The sequence below is a fragment of the Entelurus aequoreus genome, linkage group LG22 (assembly GCF_033978785.1).
Source record: "Entelurus aequoreus isolate RoL-2023_Sb linkage group LG22, RoL_Eaeq_v1.1, whole genome shotgun sequence".
Classification (NCBI taxonomy): Eukaryota; Metazoa; Chordata; class Actinopteri; order Syngnathiformes; family Syngnathidae; genus Entelurus; species Entelurus aequoreus.
This window is the reverse complement of record NC_084752.1, coordinates 20144416-20163576: the sequence shown is the minus strand read 5'-3', so window position 1 is coordinate 20163576 and position 19161 is coordinate 20144416. Positions and strand designations below refer to the sequence as shown.

Sequence of the window (19161 nt, the reverse complement as noted above, 5' to 3'; positions counted from 1 at the left end):
GCAAATATTGTCTAAAAAGTTAAGTTAAAGTACCAATGATTGTCACACACACACGAGGTGTGGCGAAATTAATCTCTGCATTTGACCCATCACCCTTGATCACCCCCTGGGAGGTAAGGGGAGCAGTGAGCAGCAGCGGTGGCTGCGCTCGGGAATCATTTTTGGTGATTAAACCCCCAATTCCAACCCTTGATGCTGAGTGTCAAGCAGGGAGGTAATGGGTCCCATTCTTATAGTCTTTGGTATGACTCGGCCGGGTTTTGAACTCACGACCTACCGATCTCAGGGCGGACACTCTAACCACAAGGCCACTGAACTCATTTTCCCATCGATAACGTGACATCCTCGCGCTCGGAATATATATATATATATATATATATATATATATATATATATATATATATATATATATATATATATATATATATATATATATATATATGTATGTATATGTATATATACATATATATATATATATATATATATATATATATATATATATATATATATATATATATATATATACATATATATATATATATATATATTAGGGCTGTGAATCTTTGGGTGTCCCACGATTCGATTCAATATCGATTTTTTTTTTTCAATTCAACACGATTCTCGATTCAAAAACAATTTTTTCCCGATTCAAAACGATTCTCTGTTCATTCAATACATAGGATTTCAGCAGGATCTACCCCAGTCTGCTGACATGCAAGCAGAGTAGTAGATTTTTGTAAAAAGCTTTTATAATTGTAAAGGACAATGTTTTATCAACTGATTGCAATAATGTAAATTTGTTTTAACTATTAAATGAACCAAAAATAGGACTTATTTTATCTTTGTAAAAATATTGGACACAGTGTGTTGTCACGCTTATGAGATGTGATGCAAGTGTAAGCCACTGTGACACTATTGTTCATTCATTTTTTATTTTTTATAAATGTCTAATGATAATGTCAATGAGGGATTTTTAATCACTGCTATGTTGAAATTGTAACTAATATTGATACTGTTGTTGATAATATTCATTTTTGTTTCACTACTTTTGGTTTGTTCTGTGTCGTGTTTGTGTCTCCTCTCAATTGCTCTGTTTTTTTGCAGTTCTGAGTGTTGCTGGGTCGGGTTTGGTTTTGGAATTGGATTGCATTGTTATGGTATTGCTGTGTATTGTTTTGTTGGATTGATTAATTTTAAAAAAATAAAATAAATACAAAAAAATAAAAAATAAATTTTAATAAATACATTTTAAAAAATAGATTTTTTAAAAATGAGAATCGATTCTGAATCGCACAACGTGAGAATCGCGATTCAAATTCGAATTCGAATCGATTTTTTCCCACACCCCTAATATATATATATATATATATATATTTACAGCCCGGCCCCCGGCCAAACCCAATGTGGCCCCCGAGTCAAAAGTTTGGGGACCCCTGATTTATTTAATCAATTCATTGACCACAGCTGTGACTATTCAAGCGCATCACTTCCTGTTGAAAATTGCACACTGACGAAGACATTGTCGAAACCGGTCTGTGTTTGGTAGCGTCTGCGCAGGTTGTAATAAAACTATTAGAAGGACACGTGTGTTGCTGGCCTTGCTTTTTCTTTAAGTACACTTTTTACCTCTTTATTTTTATTTTATTACGTTTTTTGGAGAGTGCGTCTTTTCCTGGAATTTGTACCACGCCAACTACCGCCATGCCAGTTCCTGACACCTTCAACACAACTCTTGTCATCAGGCGCAGGTGTACCTAATGAAATGTCTGTCTAAAAGCTACAATAAGTTTGCCCAAATGTTTGAAGGAAGGTTGGTTGTCATGCAATCATCGACTTACTATGTGAGCGGTTGGGAAGCGGCCTAAAAAGCTCCTTTTTTATAAGAGCGGTACACATCTTTAAACTTTGCTCCACCTTGGCCTCGTAGATAATAACACACTCCGGTTTGCCGGATAATAACGTGCAGTGTGTCCCAAGCTGTCTGCACGCTTGGCAAACTGGAACAAACATGTTTGGCTGCTACCGGTCACACAGAAAGATCACAGAGACCGCAATCAGGCTATGTAACAACAGCCAGGTATTTACTGTGTGCCTGTAACACCACATTGAACATTATTCCACGTTATTTACATGCCTGCTGGATTTGGAGTTTAAAGGCCTACTGAAATGAATTTTTTTTATTTAAACGGGGATAGCAGATCTATTCTATGTGTCATACTTGATCATTTCGCGATATTGCCATATTTTTGCTGAAAGGATTTAGTATAGAACAACGACGATAAAGATCGCAACTTTTGGTATCTGATAAAAAAAAGGCTTGCACCTACCGGAAGTAGCGTGACGTACTCAGTTGAACATATACGCAAAGTTCCCTATTGTTTACAATGATGGCCGCATGAAGTGAGAGAGATTCGGACCGAGAAAGCGACAATTTCCCCATTAATTTGAGCGAGGATGAAAGATTTGTGGATGAGTAAAGTGCAAGTGAAGGACTAGTGGGGAGTTGAAGCTATTCAGATAGGGAAGATGCTGTGAGAGCCGGGGGTGACCTGATATTCAGCTGGGAATGACTACAACAGTAAATAAACACAAGACATATATATACTCTATTAGCCACAACACAACCAGGCTTATATTTAATATGCCACAAATTAATCCTGCATAAAAACACCTGCGTGTTTGTTATGCTAGCTCCTAGCTCCTATGCTAGCTCCTAGCTCCATAGAACACGCCAATACAATTCAAACACCTGATCAACACACACAATCACTCAGCCCAAAAGACCGTTCACCTAACCCAAGGTTCATAAAGCTTATATATTTTAAAAAAGTTACGTACATACGCAAAAAAAAGTTGCGCACATACGGTCAAGCGATCAAATGTTTAGAAGCCAAAGCTGCATACTCACAGTAGCACGTCTGCGTCTTTGTCATCCAAATCAAAGTAATCCTGGTAAGAGTCTGTGTTGTCCCAGTTCTCTACAGGCGTCTGTGTATCGAAGTCAAAAGTCCTCCTGGTTAGAGTCTCTGTTATCCGAGTTCTTCCATCTTGACTGCATCTTTCGGGAATGTAAACAAAGAAGCGCCGGCTGTGTACTGTTGTGGCTGACTACGTTCGAAAAATACGTCCATTTCGCACCGACAACTTTCTTCTTTGCTTGCTCAGCTTCCTTCTCCATAATGCAATGAACATGATTGAAACAGATTCACGAACACAGATGTCCAGAATACTGTGGAATTATGAAATGAAAACAGAGCTTTTTCGTATTGGCTTCAATGTGGAAGGCATACCCGTGTTCGCCGGGCTACGTCACGCGCATACGTCATCCTCAGAGGCGTTTCGAACCGGAAGTTTAGCGGCAAATTTAAAATGTCACTTTATAAGTTAACCCGGCCGTATTGGCATGTGTTATAATGTTAAGATTTCATCATTGATATATAAACTATCAGACTGCGTGGTCGGTAGTAGTGGCTTTCAGTAGGCCTTTAAGTGTTATTTGTGAATTGGGGATTTTTCGCTGGTGTAGTTTGTTTTGAACTACAGTCAAACCTTGGTTTCTCTACGCCTTGTTTTTGCCGACAGTTTTAATAGACGGTCTCAGTTAGTGAAGTGAAGTATATTTATATAGCGCTTTTCTCTAGTGACTCAAAGCGCTTTACATAGTGAAACCCAATATCTAAGTTACATTTAAAGCAGTGTGGGTGGCACTGGGAGCAGGTGGGTAAAGTGTCTTGCCCAAGAACACAACGACACCAACTAGGACGGCGAAAGCGGGAATCGAGCCTGGAACCCTCAAGTTGCTGGCACGGCCGCTCTACCAACCGAGCTATACCGCCCGTATGGCCAAACACAACTTGAGAAACTTGTCCCTTAGTTCCCTGGAATCGGGCGCCCTATCAAAGAATCTCTCTCAACAGTGACTCAGCCATTGTGCTTATTTTATTGAGCACGACTACAAAATAAACCATTGCTGGACCAAAGAAAACTGCAAGTGCCCTAACATTGATAAAGAGGGTGAGAAACGCTATGAAAGAGGAACTGCACTTTTGCCTGTAATTATTCACAATCTCCATGTAAGACAGGATCGCATTTCTTTTTGTACGCATATTAGGTCATAAAATATAGCAAATGCCGCTAATGGGAGTACACTATTCCACCCTTAAAGGGGGACTGCACTTTTTGGGGGAATTTTGCCCATCGTTCACAATCATTATGATAGACATGACGACACTGATTTTTTTTTAATGCATTCTACAAACCCCGTTTCCATATGAGTTGGGAAATTATGTTAGATGTAAACATAAACGGAATACAATGATTTGCAAATCATTGTATTCCGTTTATATTTACGTCTAACACAATTTCCCAACTCATATGGAAACGGGGTTTGTACATAGAGATGTCCGATAATGGCTTTTTTGCCGATATCCGATATTCCGATATTGTCCAACTCTTAATTACCCATTCCGATATCAACCGATACCGATATATACAGTCGTGGAATTAACACATTATTATGCCTAATGTTGTTGTGATGCCCCGCTGGATGCATTAAACGATGTAACAAGTTTTTCCAAAATAAATCAACTCAAGTTATGGAAAAAAATGCCAACATGGCACTGCCATATTTATTATTGAAGTCACAAAGTGCATTATTTTTTTTAACATGCCTCAAAACAGCAGCTTGGAATTTGGGACATGCTCTCCCTGAGAGAGCATGAGGAGGTTGAGGTGGGCGGGGTAGGGGGTAGCGGGGGGTGTATATTGTAGCGTCCCGGAAGAGTTAGTGCTGCAAGGGGTTCTGGGTACTTGTTCTGTTGTGTTTATGTTGTGTTACGGTGCGGATGTTCTCCCGAAATGTGTTTGTCATTCTTGTTTGGTGTGGGTTCACAGTGTGGCGCATATTTGTAACAGTGTTAAAGTTGTTTATACGGTCACCCTCAGTGTGACCTGTATGGCTGTTGACCAAGTATACATGGATTCACTTGTGTGTGTAAAAAGCCGTAGGTATTATGTGACTGGGCCGGCACACAAAGGCAGTGCCTTTAAGGTTTATTGGCGCTCTGTACTTCTCCCTACGTCCGTGTACACAGCGGCGTTTTAAAAAGTCATACATTTTACTCTTTGAAACCGATACCGATAATTTTGAAACCTATAATTTCCGATATTACATTTTAAAGCATTTATCGGCTGATAATATCGGCAGTCCGATATTATCGGACGTGTCTAATTCTAAATGTTAAATAAACGTAAATAAAAGTGCGCTTGCAGCCGAGCCAATGGGAGCGCCTTCATTTCGCACAAAAAATCCAATAAATAACCATTCAAAAAGCGCCAACAATACTCCATTTAATTTTCGTGACTTCAATATTGACCAAATATTAGTCATTATTATAATCGCTAACACAGACAAACTATTTATAGCGGCGCCGTGATCACTATTAGGGTTGTACAGTATTAGTATAGTACCGCGATACTAATGAATTATACTCGGTACTATACCGCCTCTAAAATATATCATTTTATGTTTATAAACTCAGGAAATACGTCTAGTGGTTAGAGTGTCCGCCCTGAGATTGGTAGGTCGTGAGTTCAAACCCCGACCGGGTCATAACAAAGACTATAAAAATGGGACCCATTACCTCCGTGCTTGGCACTCAGCATCGAGGGTTGGATTTGGAGGTTAAATGGGCAGGGTCATCGCTGCTGCTCACTGCTCCCCTCACCTCCCAAGGGGTGATCAAGGGTGATGGGTCAAATGCAGAGAATAATTGTGCCACACCTGGTGTGTGTGTGACAATCATTGGTACTTTATGAGGACTTTGAATATGACCAATGTATGATCCTGTAACGACTTGGTATCGGATTGATACCCAAAACTAATGTAAAGTATCAAACAACAGAAGAATAAGTGATTATTACATTTTAACAGAAGTGTAGATAGAACATGTTGAAAGAGAAAGTAAGCAGATATTAACAATAAATGAACAAGTAGATGAATAATATATTTTCTACTGCTTGTCCTTAATAATGTTGACAAAATAATAGAATGATAAATGACACAATATGTTACTGCATATGTCAGCAGACTAAATTAGGAGCCTTTGTTTGTTTACTTACTACTAAAAGACAAGTTGTCTTGTATGTTCACTGTTTTATTTAAAAGAAACATATGTTTAATGTACTGTAAGATTTTTTGTTAAGATAAAGCCAATAATGCCATTTTTGTGGTCCCCTTTTATTTAGAAAAGTATCAAACATTTTTTTGTACTGGTACCGGTACCAAAATATTGGTATCGGGACAACACTAGTCCCTATGTTTACATCAATGGGTGGTCTGTTGCTTCCTTGCTCTCTGTAAGTTTATTCTACATCATAAATCATGCCTCTCACCTGGACAGAAGAAGTCTGAGGAGGTAATCCGACAAGTTGGTTCACTCTGACAGCCATTTAGGACCCGGAAAAGACGCCGTATGCTTAAAATGAGCAAAATACGTAAATAAGTATGAATTATTGCATTACATACAGCATTTACACTGCAAAAAGTCAGTGTTCAAAAACAAGGGAAAAAAATACAAAAATGAGGGGTATTTTATTTGAACTAAGCAAAATTATCTTCCAATAGAGCAAGAACATTTGGCTTGTTAAGACTTTCCAAAACAAGTAAATTTAGCTAACCTCAATGAACCCAAAAATACCTTAAAATAAGTATATTCTCACTAATAACAACTGTACTACTTTATGAGTACATATTTTCTATTGTTTCATTGAAAATAAAACCGCAAAGTCCACTTGGCTGTCATCTGTTTTAATATGAGACACAATTGTGTCATAGTCATGATTTTTTTTTTTTTTTTATATGCTTGAAGTAAGAAATTATTACTTTTAAAAAGTAGTTTTATACTTGTGAGTGTTGGTGACACAGCTTTGCAACAGTTGATATTCTAGTTTCAAGCATGTTTTACTCAATATAGGTCTTTAAATCTCAGCAACAAGCTGTAATAGCTTACTGAGATCCTTTAGGACCAAAACCCTTAAAACAAGTAAAACACTAACATAAAATCTGCTTAGGGAGAAGAATTATCTTATCAGACAGAAAATAAACAAATATCACCCTTATTTGAGATATTTAATCTTACTTAGATTTCATTTTTTTCAGTGTACTTACATCATGTACTGTATATAAAACATTGATGGAGACTTGGGGGTGTTTTTAGAGCGCTTTATAGGCAGAATAGAACACCTCTCATCGGCTCCATTGTTAGCTGACTTTTGCTAGAGTTAATTTACAATTTAGAATACATAATGACATTTTAAAAAGTGCATTTTGTAACGATCTGTCACTTCCCTTCTGATTGTGGTTCCTTGATTGGTGTTTGGCGCTCTTATTTTGTTCCCCTTCCTGCATGTCTCCCTGAGTGCTCGTCTCCCTCACCTGTCCCTGATTGGCAGCCTGGCACACCTGGTTGCAGTTACCAATCAGGTGGCTATTTATGCCTGCCTCGCCTGCTAGTCAGTGCTCGGGGATTGACTGTGTCCGGCACCTTCTGCTGCATGCATGACTTCCCCTCCTTGTTGGAGTGTAATTAAAAACTCTTACCGGCACGTCGTTCTCCTGCTTCCTGCAGCTTGGGGTCACAATGCGAGTTCCTCGCAGAAACTGAGGGAGTCAAAAACTAAAGAAAACATGATCCGGGCAACGGATCATGACACATTTCCCCTTTAATTTGAAGAAAGGAGTCGTAGCAAAGTACAAAGGTGGCATGTGTGTGTGTGACTCTGCTCATAGCCATCTTCAATTAAGGGAAAGGGGATGTTCATTTAATCATTTCATTTATCATTTATTTATTTGTGTTATTTTATTTTATTATATATTAGATCATATTTTATTTATGTATTTATTTCATATTGTTTTCTGCATGTAAAACTATCATTATTGTGTGAATGCTCCAAAGCATTTCCTACACCAAAATGCATCTATTTATTCAACTTCTGGAATTACTTCTTCTCCAGATTTTGGCACTCTCTACCTTCCACATTTTTCACCCGATTCAAACCATTCCAACTTCAAACTGTTCAGCCTATTCGGGAATCGCGGGTTTTTCCCTTGATAAATTCCAAAAATTCCCAGATTTCCCAGAATTCCAGGTTTTCCGGGGCATTTTTCCCATTCAAAATGAATTGGCCATTTTTTAAACTTCCACCATTTCCACATTTTCCAACCGATTCAAACTATTCCACCTTCAACACATTCCACCATCCTGGAAATTTAAAGTACCTTTTTTTTCAAGTAAATAAAAATTCCAGGATTTTCCAGAATTCCTGGTTTTCCAAAGCCCTATTTCCACTCTTTTTTTTCTTTTTAACTACTCCTTTTACATTTTTAAACGCATTTCAACCGTTCCACCATCAAATCATTCCTCTTAATCAGGACAAAAAACAAAGTTTTTTTTTTAACTGGAAAAAGTCCCCGTTTTCCAGGAATTCCGTAATACCATTTCTCAATTCAACATGTTAGTTACTACTTCAACATTTCTCCACAGATTTGAAAGATTTCAACACCAACCAATTCAACTCATTACGCCCATTCAGGTTTTTTACCATTTTCAAAAAAAATTCCCGTTTTTCCCGAAATTCCCAATTTTTGCTGAAATTCCCATTGAAATCAATGGGACATTCTTCAAAGTTCCACAACTTCCACATTTTTCATCTGATTCAAACCGTTACAACTTCAAAATACTCAGCCTGTTCAGGAATTGTATGCTTTACTTCAACAATTCTAAAAAAATTCCCGGATTTCCCATAATTCCTTTTTTTTTTTTGCATTTTCCCCATTCAAAATAAATTGGCCATTTCTCAAACTTCCACAATTCCCACATTTTTCAAACCATTCCACATTTAACACATTCCACCATTCTGGGAATTCAAACTACCCTTTTTCCAAGTTAAAAAAAATTCCAGATTTTCCCGAAATTCCCTTATACCATTTATTACTTCAACATTTCTTGCCCGATTTAAACAATTTTAACACCAACCAATTCAGCTCATTTAGGACATTCATGCTCCTAATAATTTTAAAAAAATCCCACTTATTCCAAAATTCCCAAATTTCCAGGAAGTTCCCATTGAAATGAACAGGACATTTTTCCAAGTTGCATAATTCCCACATTTTTCAACCTATTCAAACCATTCCAACGTCAACACATCCCACTCATCCTGGACATTCAAACTAACACTTTCCCAAGTTCCAAACCAAATTCCGGTTTTCCTGGAAATTCAAACTCTTTAACATTATAACCATTCCAACATTCAAACCATTTCAGTGTTTAAACAATTTCAACATTTAAACCATTTAAAGTTAAAGTTAAAGTACCAATGATTGTCACACACTCACACTAGGTGTGGTGAAATGTGTCCTCTGCATTTGACCCATCCCCTTGTTCCACCTCCTGGGAGGTGAGGGGAGCAGTGAGCAGCAGCAGTGGCCACGCCCGGGAATCACTTTTGGTGATTTAACCCCCAATTCCAACCCTCGATGCTGAGTGCCAAGCAGGGAGGTAACGGGTCCCATTTGTATAGTCTTTGGTATGACTCGGCCGGGGTTTGAACTCACAACCTACCGTTTCTACATTCATCCTACGTTCCGTTAGCATTTCAGTTCAGCGTCAGCTTTTCAACATTCAAACCATTCCAGCATTCAAACTATTCTTACATTCATACTACATTCTGTCATCATTTCAGTTCAACTTCAGCATTGGAGCATTCACACGCAATTCCTTCGGGAATTGCCTCATTATATTTATCTATAAAATATTTTATGTTTGTATTTTTGGGGTTTTGTACAGTTCAGTTCAAAAACCTCAGAAACTGAGGTTTGGGTGTAATAAAAAAACTTTGAAAAAAGCTTTCATCATGAATTTTTACAAGGACAAAAATCAAGAATTATCGATATTCTTATTCAATGTTTTAAATGTATACTCTTCAACGACTGTGTGATGAGGTCAGGGGACTAAATCATTTAAAAAAATGTTAGTTCTCTTAAAGAAGATACGCACATAACTAATAAATCATGGCTTTAGCTCAAAGTTTGTCCAGGTTTTAAATAGTTTTGGGCTTAATGGATGAAAAAGGCCTGCAGTCACATTTTCAAAGACTCCTCACCTCCACCCCCAGCTTACCCTCGCCAAAAAATAAATCCCCCATTAGGCGGTGAGTGGCATGTAATTAGATTTTAAAATGAGAGGCGTAGCTAAAGATTTGTGTTGTTAAATATAACTTTGCACAGAATTATATAACCAGGAGGTGCCGCCAACTGAACATAAGGAGACATCCATGGGTCTTCACACGTGGCCACAAGCATGCTTTAAGACAGGGGTGTCCAAAGTGCGGCCCGGGGGCCATTTGCGGCCCGCAGCTAATTGTTTACCGGCCCGCCACACATTCTGGAAATGCTATTGATAAATAAAAAATAAACATTGAAAAAAGTAGAATGAGGTGAAATCTAACTAGAAAAAGTTGCCATGTTGACACAAAGCTGACATGCAGGCTGTTTGTTTTTTCTTTTGTCTATCTTTATTTTTCTTTTTTTGCCATTGCTAAAAAAAAACCAAAAAAACAACAATGTTATAATGAATTATTGACCTATTCAAGGCTCCAATTATTTCAAATATTTCACTTTAAAAATGTTTTATGTGGAAAATATTGCATATATTGTGTGGTTGCCATATAAAAACATCGTTTTCTTTGACAAAAGAGCATAAAACAAACAAAATAAAAGTTCAAACGTTAAATTGACAGATATATCTGAAGTTGATCTCGTAACTTAAGTGTTGAAAGTAAAAAAAACCTAATACAAATGTATCACTTTGAGTGGGGCACCTTTTGGATCCTAAATATATTTAATGGGATTTTATTTATCTTTTCACTGTGATTACTCAAAAATAACAATGAATTAATATCAATGATGTCTTGCATTATTGATCTTTTTAAGGCTCTAATTACTTCACATCAAACATTGCTTTCTGAATGTTTTGGGCAGTGGGGGAAATACCGCATATTTCAGTTTTATTCTAAAAAACAAAGTTGTCTTGACAGAAAAGGCATAAAACCTTTTTGGGTTTTTTAAATTTGATATCAACCTGAAATTGATATACTGTATAGATTTACTGTAAGCATTAAATAAATAAAAACAATAATAATTTGACTTGTTTTTAACATTTTAATGACTTAGACCCTTTATGGTCCCCGGGAACCCTAAAGGTAAAGAAAAACAAAATCCATATATTTTGTTATGATTTGAAAATGAAAACTATCAAAATGGCCCCCGCAGGCTTTAATTTTTCCGTGTGCGGCCCTCAGTGGAAAAAGTTTGGAAACCCCTGCTTTAAGATGACAGCTATTGCATTTGAATACAAACACAAAATACTTTACCTGAGTAAAGACATAAAGACACTTTCAAAATAAACTTAAACTCTTTCTTCAACTCTAAATTTGATAATACACACGTTGAACGACACCAGGGGTCTGCAACTTTCACCAACAAAATAGATATTTTTCGCCTCTTCCACTGAAGAAAAATAGTAAAGAGGCGCAAAACATAACACAAGCTTTCAAACTTGTCATCTTTTTCATTTAACAGGAATTGTCCAATTGTCCGTGTGAAATTAAACCCTTTTTTTCCTTTTCTCTTTTATTTTTGCATGGTTAGCTGAACTGAACACACAGTCTCATTTTCCAGTCCTTTGTTGCGTCTCAGGATTCAGCCTGTGCACTTTCACGGCCTCACAGACAAGTCAGGAATAATTGAAGTCTTTGAAAAAATGCAAACCTTCCTTACTCTGGGGTTGAAAAACAATCTGAGTGAGCCACAACAAGAAGGCAGAAGAGCCACATGTGAGGTTGCAGACCCCTGAAACTACTCTAAATGTCAACTTGTATTTCCTTGTGGTTCCTAAGTCAGAGATGACTTATTTGAGTAAGAGGAACGAAAGTAACACAAGTGAGTTTTTAGCAAAGAACTAGCTTTTACATGACATTGCATTTCTGCTAATGGCAGGGTGACATAAAGTACAACACAGTGATTCAACTAAGATTTTAAAAAATTAAATAAACAACATTAAAAAATATATACATTCAAAAAACAGGACTGTGCTGTTGTAGATTTTAGTCATCAAATATACAGAAAAATGAGTGAGTAGACTTACTTTTGGCTTTCCCTCGGACTGCAGATAAACTGAATGACACAACTTCATGTGAATCATGCAACTTGTGGAATATTCCACAGATCAGAGGGGCCAATTCTGTTCGGTTTTTTGGGTTTTTTTAAGAAAATAATGTGTAATAATGTATAGTTGAGAAGTAGTAACACAATAACATAAAAAAAAAAAAAAAAAAGATTATACTTCATGGTAGAGTTTAATTTTAGGACATGGGAGTGTACATGGAAGTTTGAATTCATCTTTTATATTGTATTTATTAAAAATACAGTCCAGATCAATGTGCAGCACGCTTTTCTTATAAAACAGAAAAATGGATTCGCTGGTCATTTTATTGTGCATTTATTTCCTAGGATGCAAATGACACCGCTTCATTAGAACTTATAACACTTGATAGATAAAACCTTATTAAATAAAATGTTGATACTGTGTAAATGATATCAGACACCTTCCTCATTATTCCCTGTGGACACCATATGTCTGTTGGCGTTCTTTACGCCATCCGTTTTCAAGATTTTGCAATAATTCTACATACTGATATGCTGAAGGTTTTTAGTGTTGTATGTATGAGCGTACAGATGTTCACATTTTCACTAAAGTTGTGTATGATTTCCACCGTGATTGTTTTTGTTAGCTCCTGTGCATTTTGCCATCTATGAATGGTAATAGTACAGAAGTAGTACTCGTTTTCTTTAGTGGCCTTACAGATAACATTTATATACATAATAAATGATAAATGGGTTATACTTGTAAAGCGCTTTTCTACCTTGAAGGTACTCAAAGCGCTTTGACAGTATTTCCACATTCACCCATTCACACACACGTTCACTCACTGATGGAGGGAGCTGCCATGCAAGGCGCTACCAGCACCCATCAGGAGCAAGGGTGAAGTGTCTTGCCCATATAAGATAAATGCATCTGGTCCCAGTGTTGACCCCTGAGGTACACCTACCAACTATATTTATCTAGGGAGATGTGTGTTTTTGTAGCTTTACAATGTCACTTCCTGTTGTTGAATAGATTTTCAATGTTTTTTTGTGGAAGTAAGAAAACTAGGTTGGTAGCTTGGGAAGTGATGTTTGTCTCCAATCCTGTAAATCGGTACAACTTTCGCTAGTTTCATTTTTACTGGAAGTTTACCCGATTGAGATATATGTTATGGTTCTGATATCACCGAAAAAACATTTTTATAGTTCCCAAACAAATTCCATTATGGTCAGCAGATGTTTTTGATTTGCATTTGTTTCACAATATCAACTTTTTTGTTTGTTTGCTGCTTCAGTGATGAACATTGAACTGAGAGTCCTGTCTATGGTCTATGGCCCGTTAAGCTTTTCAATCTGGCCTGCCGGACATTCCCAAATAATTTTTTCAGATGTTTAAGATGGAAACTGTAGCTGCCATTATGATGTGCAGTGATGTTTTCAAATGACCGTGAGTCTTGAACTATACAAAGTATTTCAATGGTGGGAATCCACGCTTTTGCATGATATACTAGTTACTATGGTAATCTAATTAGTTGCTATGGTAATCTAAGTCACAGCAGCTGAGACAAGGCACCAAGCAGTGTGGGTGGGGAGTGTTTCCACAGAGTGTTTCCACAGATTGTCAGCCTGAAAATGCGGGTGTCAGGAATAGACCCGGAAGGAGATTCTTAGAACAAAGTTCTTAAGCTTAGTGATGTATCAGATGTATCAGATTGTAGGTGGGGGTTTTTTTTTTACCCTTCGCGTTTATATTTTGCTTTGTTTGTTGCATTTTTGTTGCGTTTCGCTTGATTGTAAAATATGTCAATGGAGAGGGGGTGTGACATATGTTGTCAATATTCAGTGTTTTATCATTCATAGTTAATATTGTAAATCCCACATTCTTTATTTTCATGTACATTCTGGGTGTCTCATTCAGTAAAAAATTTAAAATTCCATTCCATTTTTTAAGGGGGTCTGTCATAACGTTTTTAGCATTCAATCAGACATTGTGACGTTTTGTGTCAGTGTTCCTAAAAATAGATATACCTGCCCCCAGACACATTTTTTTCTCTAAATTTGGCCCCCCAAATCTAAATAATTGCCCAGACCTGGTCTATGGTGTCATTCCATCCTCAATGAATCAGACTCCATCAGTCTACCCCAGGGCAGCTGTGGCTACAAATGTAGCTTACCACCACCGGGTGTGAATGAATGATGGGTTCCCACTTCTCTGTGAGTGCTTTGAGTATATAATAATAGAAAAGCGCGATATAAGATCTAATCCATTATTATTATTATTATTATTATTAGACTGCGGATCTTTGTTCCAATATTTAAAAATCACTTATCAAATCTCAAAATATTTCCTCCATGTTGTCCCTTTTTTTACATTTTTATATTTTGATTCATGCTTTTGTTCCTGTCTAACATTTTACCATTATTTCCTAAAAAAACTAGTCAGATTTGTACACATGTTCTATTCACTTTCTTCACATGAGTATGCTCAATTAACCAATATTACACACATATGATCCCAAATTTGTTCTCTTTCTCATTCTAAAAATCATTGCCTTTTTTTTTTTCTGTGCTCAGTGAAACAACAGCGTTAGTTTTCCATTACGTTTTACTCTAGATAATGTACGTAAAATTCTGCACTGTCACCAAATCATTTTCCCATTGTGGGATGAATAAAAGTATACCCCACGGGTGTCCATAGTGAAGCCCGTGGGCCATTTGCGGCCCGCATACCGAGTTTTATTGACCCGCTACTAGGGTTGTACGGTATACCGGTATTGGTATAGTACTGCGATACTAATTAATCTTATTTGGTACTACACCGCCTCTAAAAAGTAAAATAGCTAAACGTGCTTCACTACACACCGTAGCTCACCGTAGTCAAAATGTAAACAAACGCCATTAGTGGATCTACAACTGATATCCACTGTAATGATACCGAGTACAGGAGCGTATCTAGTTGACACTACTATGATTACATCGACATTTTTTTAGCATCACAAAATCTTATTTCGTTTAAAAAAAAATTATATTATGTTTATAAACTCAGGAAATATGTCCCTGGACACATGAGGACTTTGAATATGACAAATGTATGATCCTGTAACGACTTGGTATCGGATCAATACTTACATTTGTGGTATCATCCAAAACTAATGTAAAGTATCCAAACAACAGAAGAATAAGTGATTATTACATTTTAACAGAAGTGTAGATAGAACATGTTAAAAGAGAAAGTAAGCAGATATCAAGTGGATTAATAATTCATTTTCTACCGCTTGTCCTTTAATAATTTTGACAAAATAATAAAATGGAAAATGACACAATATGTTACTGCATATGTCAGCAGCTAAATTAGGAGCCTTTGTTTGTTTACTTACTACTAAAAGATAAGTTGTCTAGTATGTTTACTATTTTATTTAAGGACAAACTTGCAATAAGAAACATATGTTTAATGTACTCTAAAATGTTTTGTTAAAAAAAAAAAAAAAAGCCAGTAATGACATTTTTTATGGTCCCCTTTATTTAGAAAAGTATCAAAGTACAGAAAAGTATCGAAATACATTTTTGTACCGGTACCGGCAGCAAAATATTGGTATCGGGACAACACTACCCGCTACATATTGTCGGGGAAAAAACAACAGTGAAAATGTAAGAAAAAAGAGGAAAAAATCGGAATGTGATAAGAAAAAGCTAAAATGTTCAAATAAAATACTTAGACACCTAAAACAACACAAAGTTGTGCCTCATAGCATTTGTTTGTAGATGGGTTTTTTTTTAAAGAAAGATCAAAATGGCCCCCAAATACTTTGACTTTTCGGTGTGCAACCCTTGGTGGAAAAAGTTTAAACACCTCTTGTATGTTCTATCCTGTCCAAATAACACACACACACACACACTCATTCTTTCATACTGATAAAGTGGTCTTGTTTCAAGGAGTAACTGTCTGTTTGCCAATAACACACACACACACACACACACAAACACACACACACGAACACACGCACACACACACACACACACACACAAGCGCATGGAACCAGACTGACAAGTCCTTATACGCACAGAGAGTACTTCTTCCTGATGCAAGTTGTGCAAGAAAGGGAGTGGCTGAAACACACTGGCACACTCACACACACACACATGCACACGCACATGCACACACACACACCAGGATAAATACAAGTGACTGTACAGTACAGTAAATATTGACTTGTACGTGCTTTTCATCACACACACAAGTGAACACTAAATGCTGTGGTCCCATTTATCTGCATGGACAGTCCATCCATTATCGCGGCTAATTTGGTCCCAGGCCTGACGATGGTCAACGCATTTCCCCCAAGTAGGATTATTAATAATACATCAAAAATGGTATTAATAGTGCATAAAAATAACTGTTTACGACAGGAGTGTTCAACTATTTTTTATTGAGGGCCACATGGCAGTTATGTGACTAAGTCGGGGCTCTTTAGTGCCGCCCTAGTGGCTCCCTGGAGCATTTTTAAAAAAGGATTGAAAATGGAAAAAGATGGGGGGGGGGGGGGGGTGAATAACTTTTTGGTTTTATTATGTTTTTTGTTTGAGGACAAACATGACACAAACCTTCCCACCTGTTAGAAAGTCCACTGTTTAATATGTTTGTGTGTATGCTTCACTGATGAACATCATTTTGTCCTACTAATTTCGCCGGTTTTTGAACTCAACATAGTGTGGACTGTGACGCAACAGTTTGTTTACGTGTGAAATCTTCTACTCCTCCTTTGTCTCATTTTGTCCACCAAACGTTTTATGCTGTGCGTGAGTGCACAAAGGTGCGCTTTGTTGATGTTATTGACTTGTTGGAGTGCTAATAAGGCATATTTGGTTAGTGCATGACTGCAAGCTCATCATTGCTAACATGCTATTTAGGCTAGCTGTATGTACATATTGCATCATTATGCCTCATTTGTAGCTATATTTGAACTCATTTAATTTCCTTTACCTTTATCCTCTTTGTATATAATTTATATTCGCATGTCTCATGACACATTATCTGTGTGTAATATTGGCTGCGTTTCTGATAGTTATTTCTGTGCCATGTCCTTCCAGACCACGGCAAACATTACCTAGCTTGCCAAAGATTGTAATAAATCTATTAAAAGAAGACAGCCTGCCGTTTCCTTTTAACTTGGACACACACATTTATACCTTTTGGCCAGCAATTTCCAGGTGTTAGCTCACTTTCTGAGTAGCCTCTGATTTACTAATGGTTTCTAATGTTGTAAAAATGTGTAGAATAAATATTACATTTCAACATTTCTGTCAACGAAGATTTGCTTCAGCATGCGACCCAGTCATTTTGATAGTAGGCTATTATAGCTGATATAGACACTTACGTCATGTGTTGCCTTCATGATAAGACTTATATACGGCTTTTCATTTTTTGCGGCTCCAGACAGATTTGTTTTTTGTATTTTTGGTCCAATATGGCTCTTTCAACGTTTTGGGTTATCTAGGTGAGAGGCATAATATTATTAGACAATTGCCTAAGCGACCCGACCTCGGATAAGAGGAAGAAGATGGATGGATGGAATTGCCTAAGCATTTTTTATATTAAATTGTTTTCACGTACACTGTAAATAAAAAATCTGTAGATTTTACAGTAAAAAAAAACAAACCAGCAGCTCAGTTGAAATAATTTTACTGTAAATGTTACGGTGGTTTTTACAGCATATTACTGTAAATTGGAAAAACCGTACCACTGGGTTTTTTTTAAGGTAAACTTCTGGTGACTGAGCTTTTGTTTATTGTTTTTTCTGTTAGTTTTTTTTACAGTAAAATCTAAGGTTGTTGTTTTACATTGTATTACAGTAAATGGAACCACTGTTACCACAGTTTGAATTATTTTATGGTAAAAATCTGACGACTGAATTTGCAGTATTGATGATCATGCTCTGGGCAGCTGAAAAATAAAAGTTCAGATCAAATCATTTTTGCTGTCAAAGTTCAATAAGAAGGTTGTCGGAATCAAATGAAGAATGTGTAACACAACCTACACCCGCTTGCAAAAATGCTAAAGTGTTCTGTCTGGTAGCAGGAAACTTAGCATGGAACACTTTACATTTATGCAATCACACACAGTGCCAACATTTAGTAACTAGGTGATAGAGGAAAGGTAAAAACATGATACATGTATTTGTGGCAGCATCGGACAAAGTCACGTTTAAGTTTCACTTTTGTGTCTCATGGCCCATCATTCTGATGCATTCAAGGACCCTTGGTTACAGTTCAAAACAAAGGCGTCACTAGTTTTTAAACACAGGGGAGGTTTCCATCCTAGCCACCGCCAATGTGTCCTTGGGCAAGACACCTCACCCACCTTGCTCCCAGTGCCACCTACACTGGTGTAAATGTATCTGCGGTGTAGATAATGGGTCTTTCTATGTAAAGGGCCTTGAGTCACGAGAGAAAAAGCACTGTATGAATAATTCACATCACCTAATAAAGTAAAAGGAAACTCGACATATTTGTAATTGTATTTAAGTGAATAATGACAGGTTGTAGGATTTTAAAACTCACATTGTGGCTACTTTATATAACTTTGTTGACACTATTTTGTAAAAAAAAAATAAATAATAATAATAATTAAGTAAAAAAATATATACATTTGGTGTTTTTTTATTCATGTATTTTTTTTTGCTTTTTTTACTTTCTGGGTACTTTAAATTTTTATTTGCTGGCAATGTTTTGTAAAACCAAAAAGCAAAAAAAAACAAAAAACAAATACAATATTTAGTGTTTTATTCATTTCTGTATTTTTTTTTAGAAAATCTCATATTCTGGCTAATTTATATACATTTTTGGACACTATTTTGTTAAAAAAAAAATAATAAATAAATAAGTCAAAAAATAAATACAGTCAGTGTTTTATGTATTTTTGTAACTTTTTTTTAACATTCTGGCTACTTTAAATGTGTTAT

The 19161-nt window shown here is 36.6% G+C and overlaps 1 protein-coding gene across 3 annotated transcripts in view; it reads left to right on the top strand.

Moving 5' to 3' along the window:
* The window catches only part of LOC133639501 (protein Hook homolog), a 93548-nt gene that overhangs the window by 65691 nt on the left and 8696 nt on the right, over positions 1-19161 (top strand). Inside the window, exon 1 of one of the 3 annotated variants that reach the window (XM_062032847.1) lies at positions 7616-7758. The exons of the other annotated variants lie outside the window; for them this stretch is intronic. Within the exon in view, the coding sequence (XP_061888831.1) occupies positions 7707-7758 (52 nt within the window). The 5' untranslated portion in view covers positions 7616-7706. Of the gene's footprint in view, positions 1-7615; positions 7759-19161 lie in introns of those variants that run through there. 3 annotated transcript variants of the gene reach the window in all.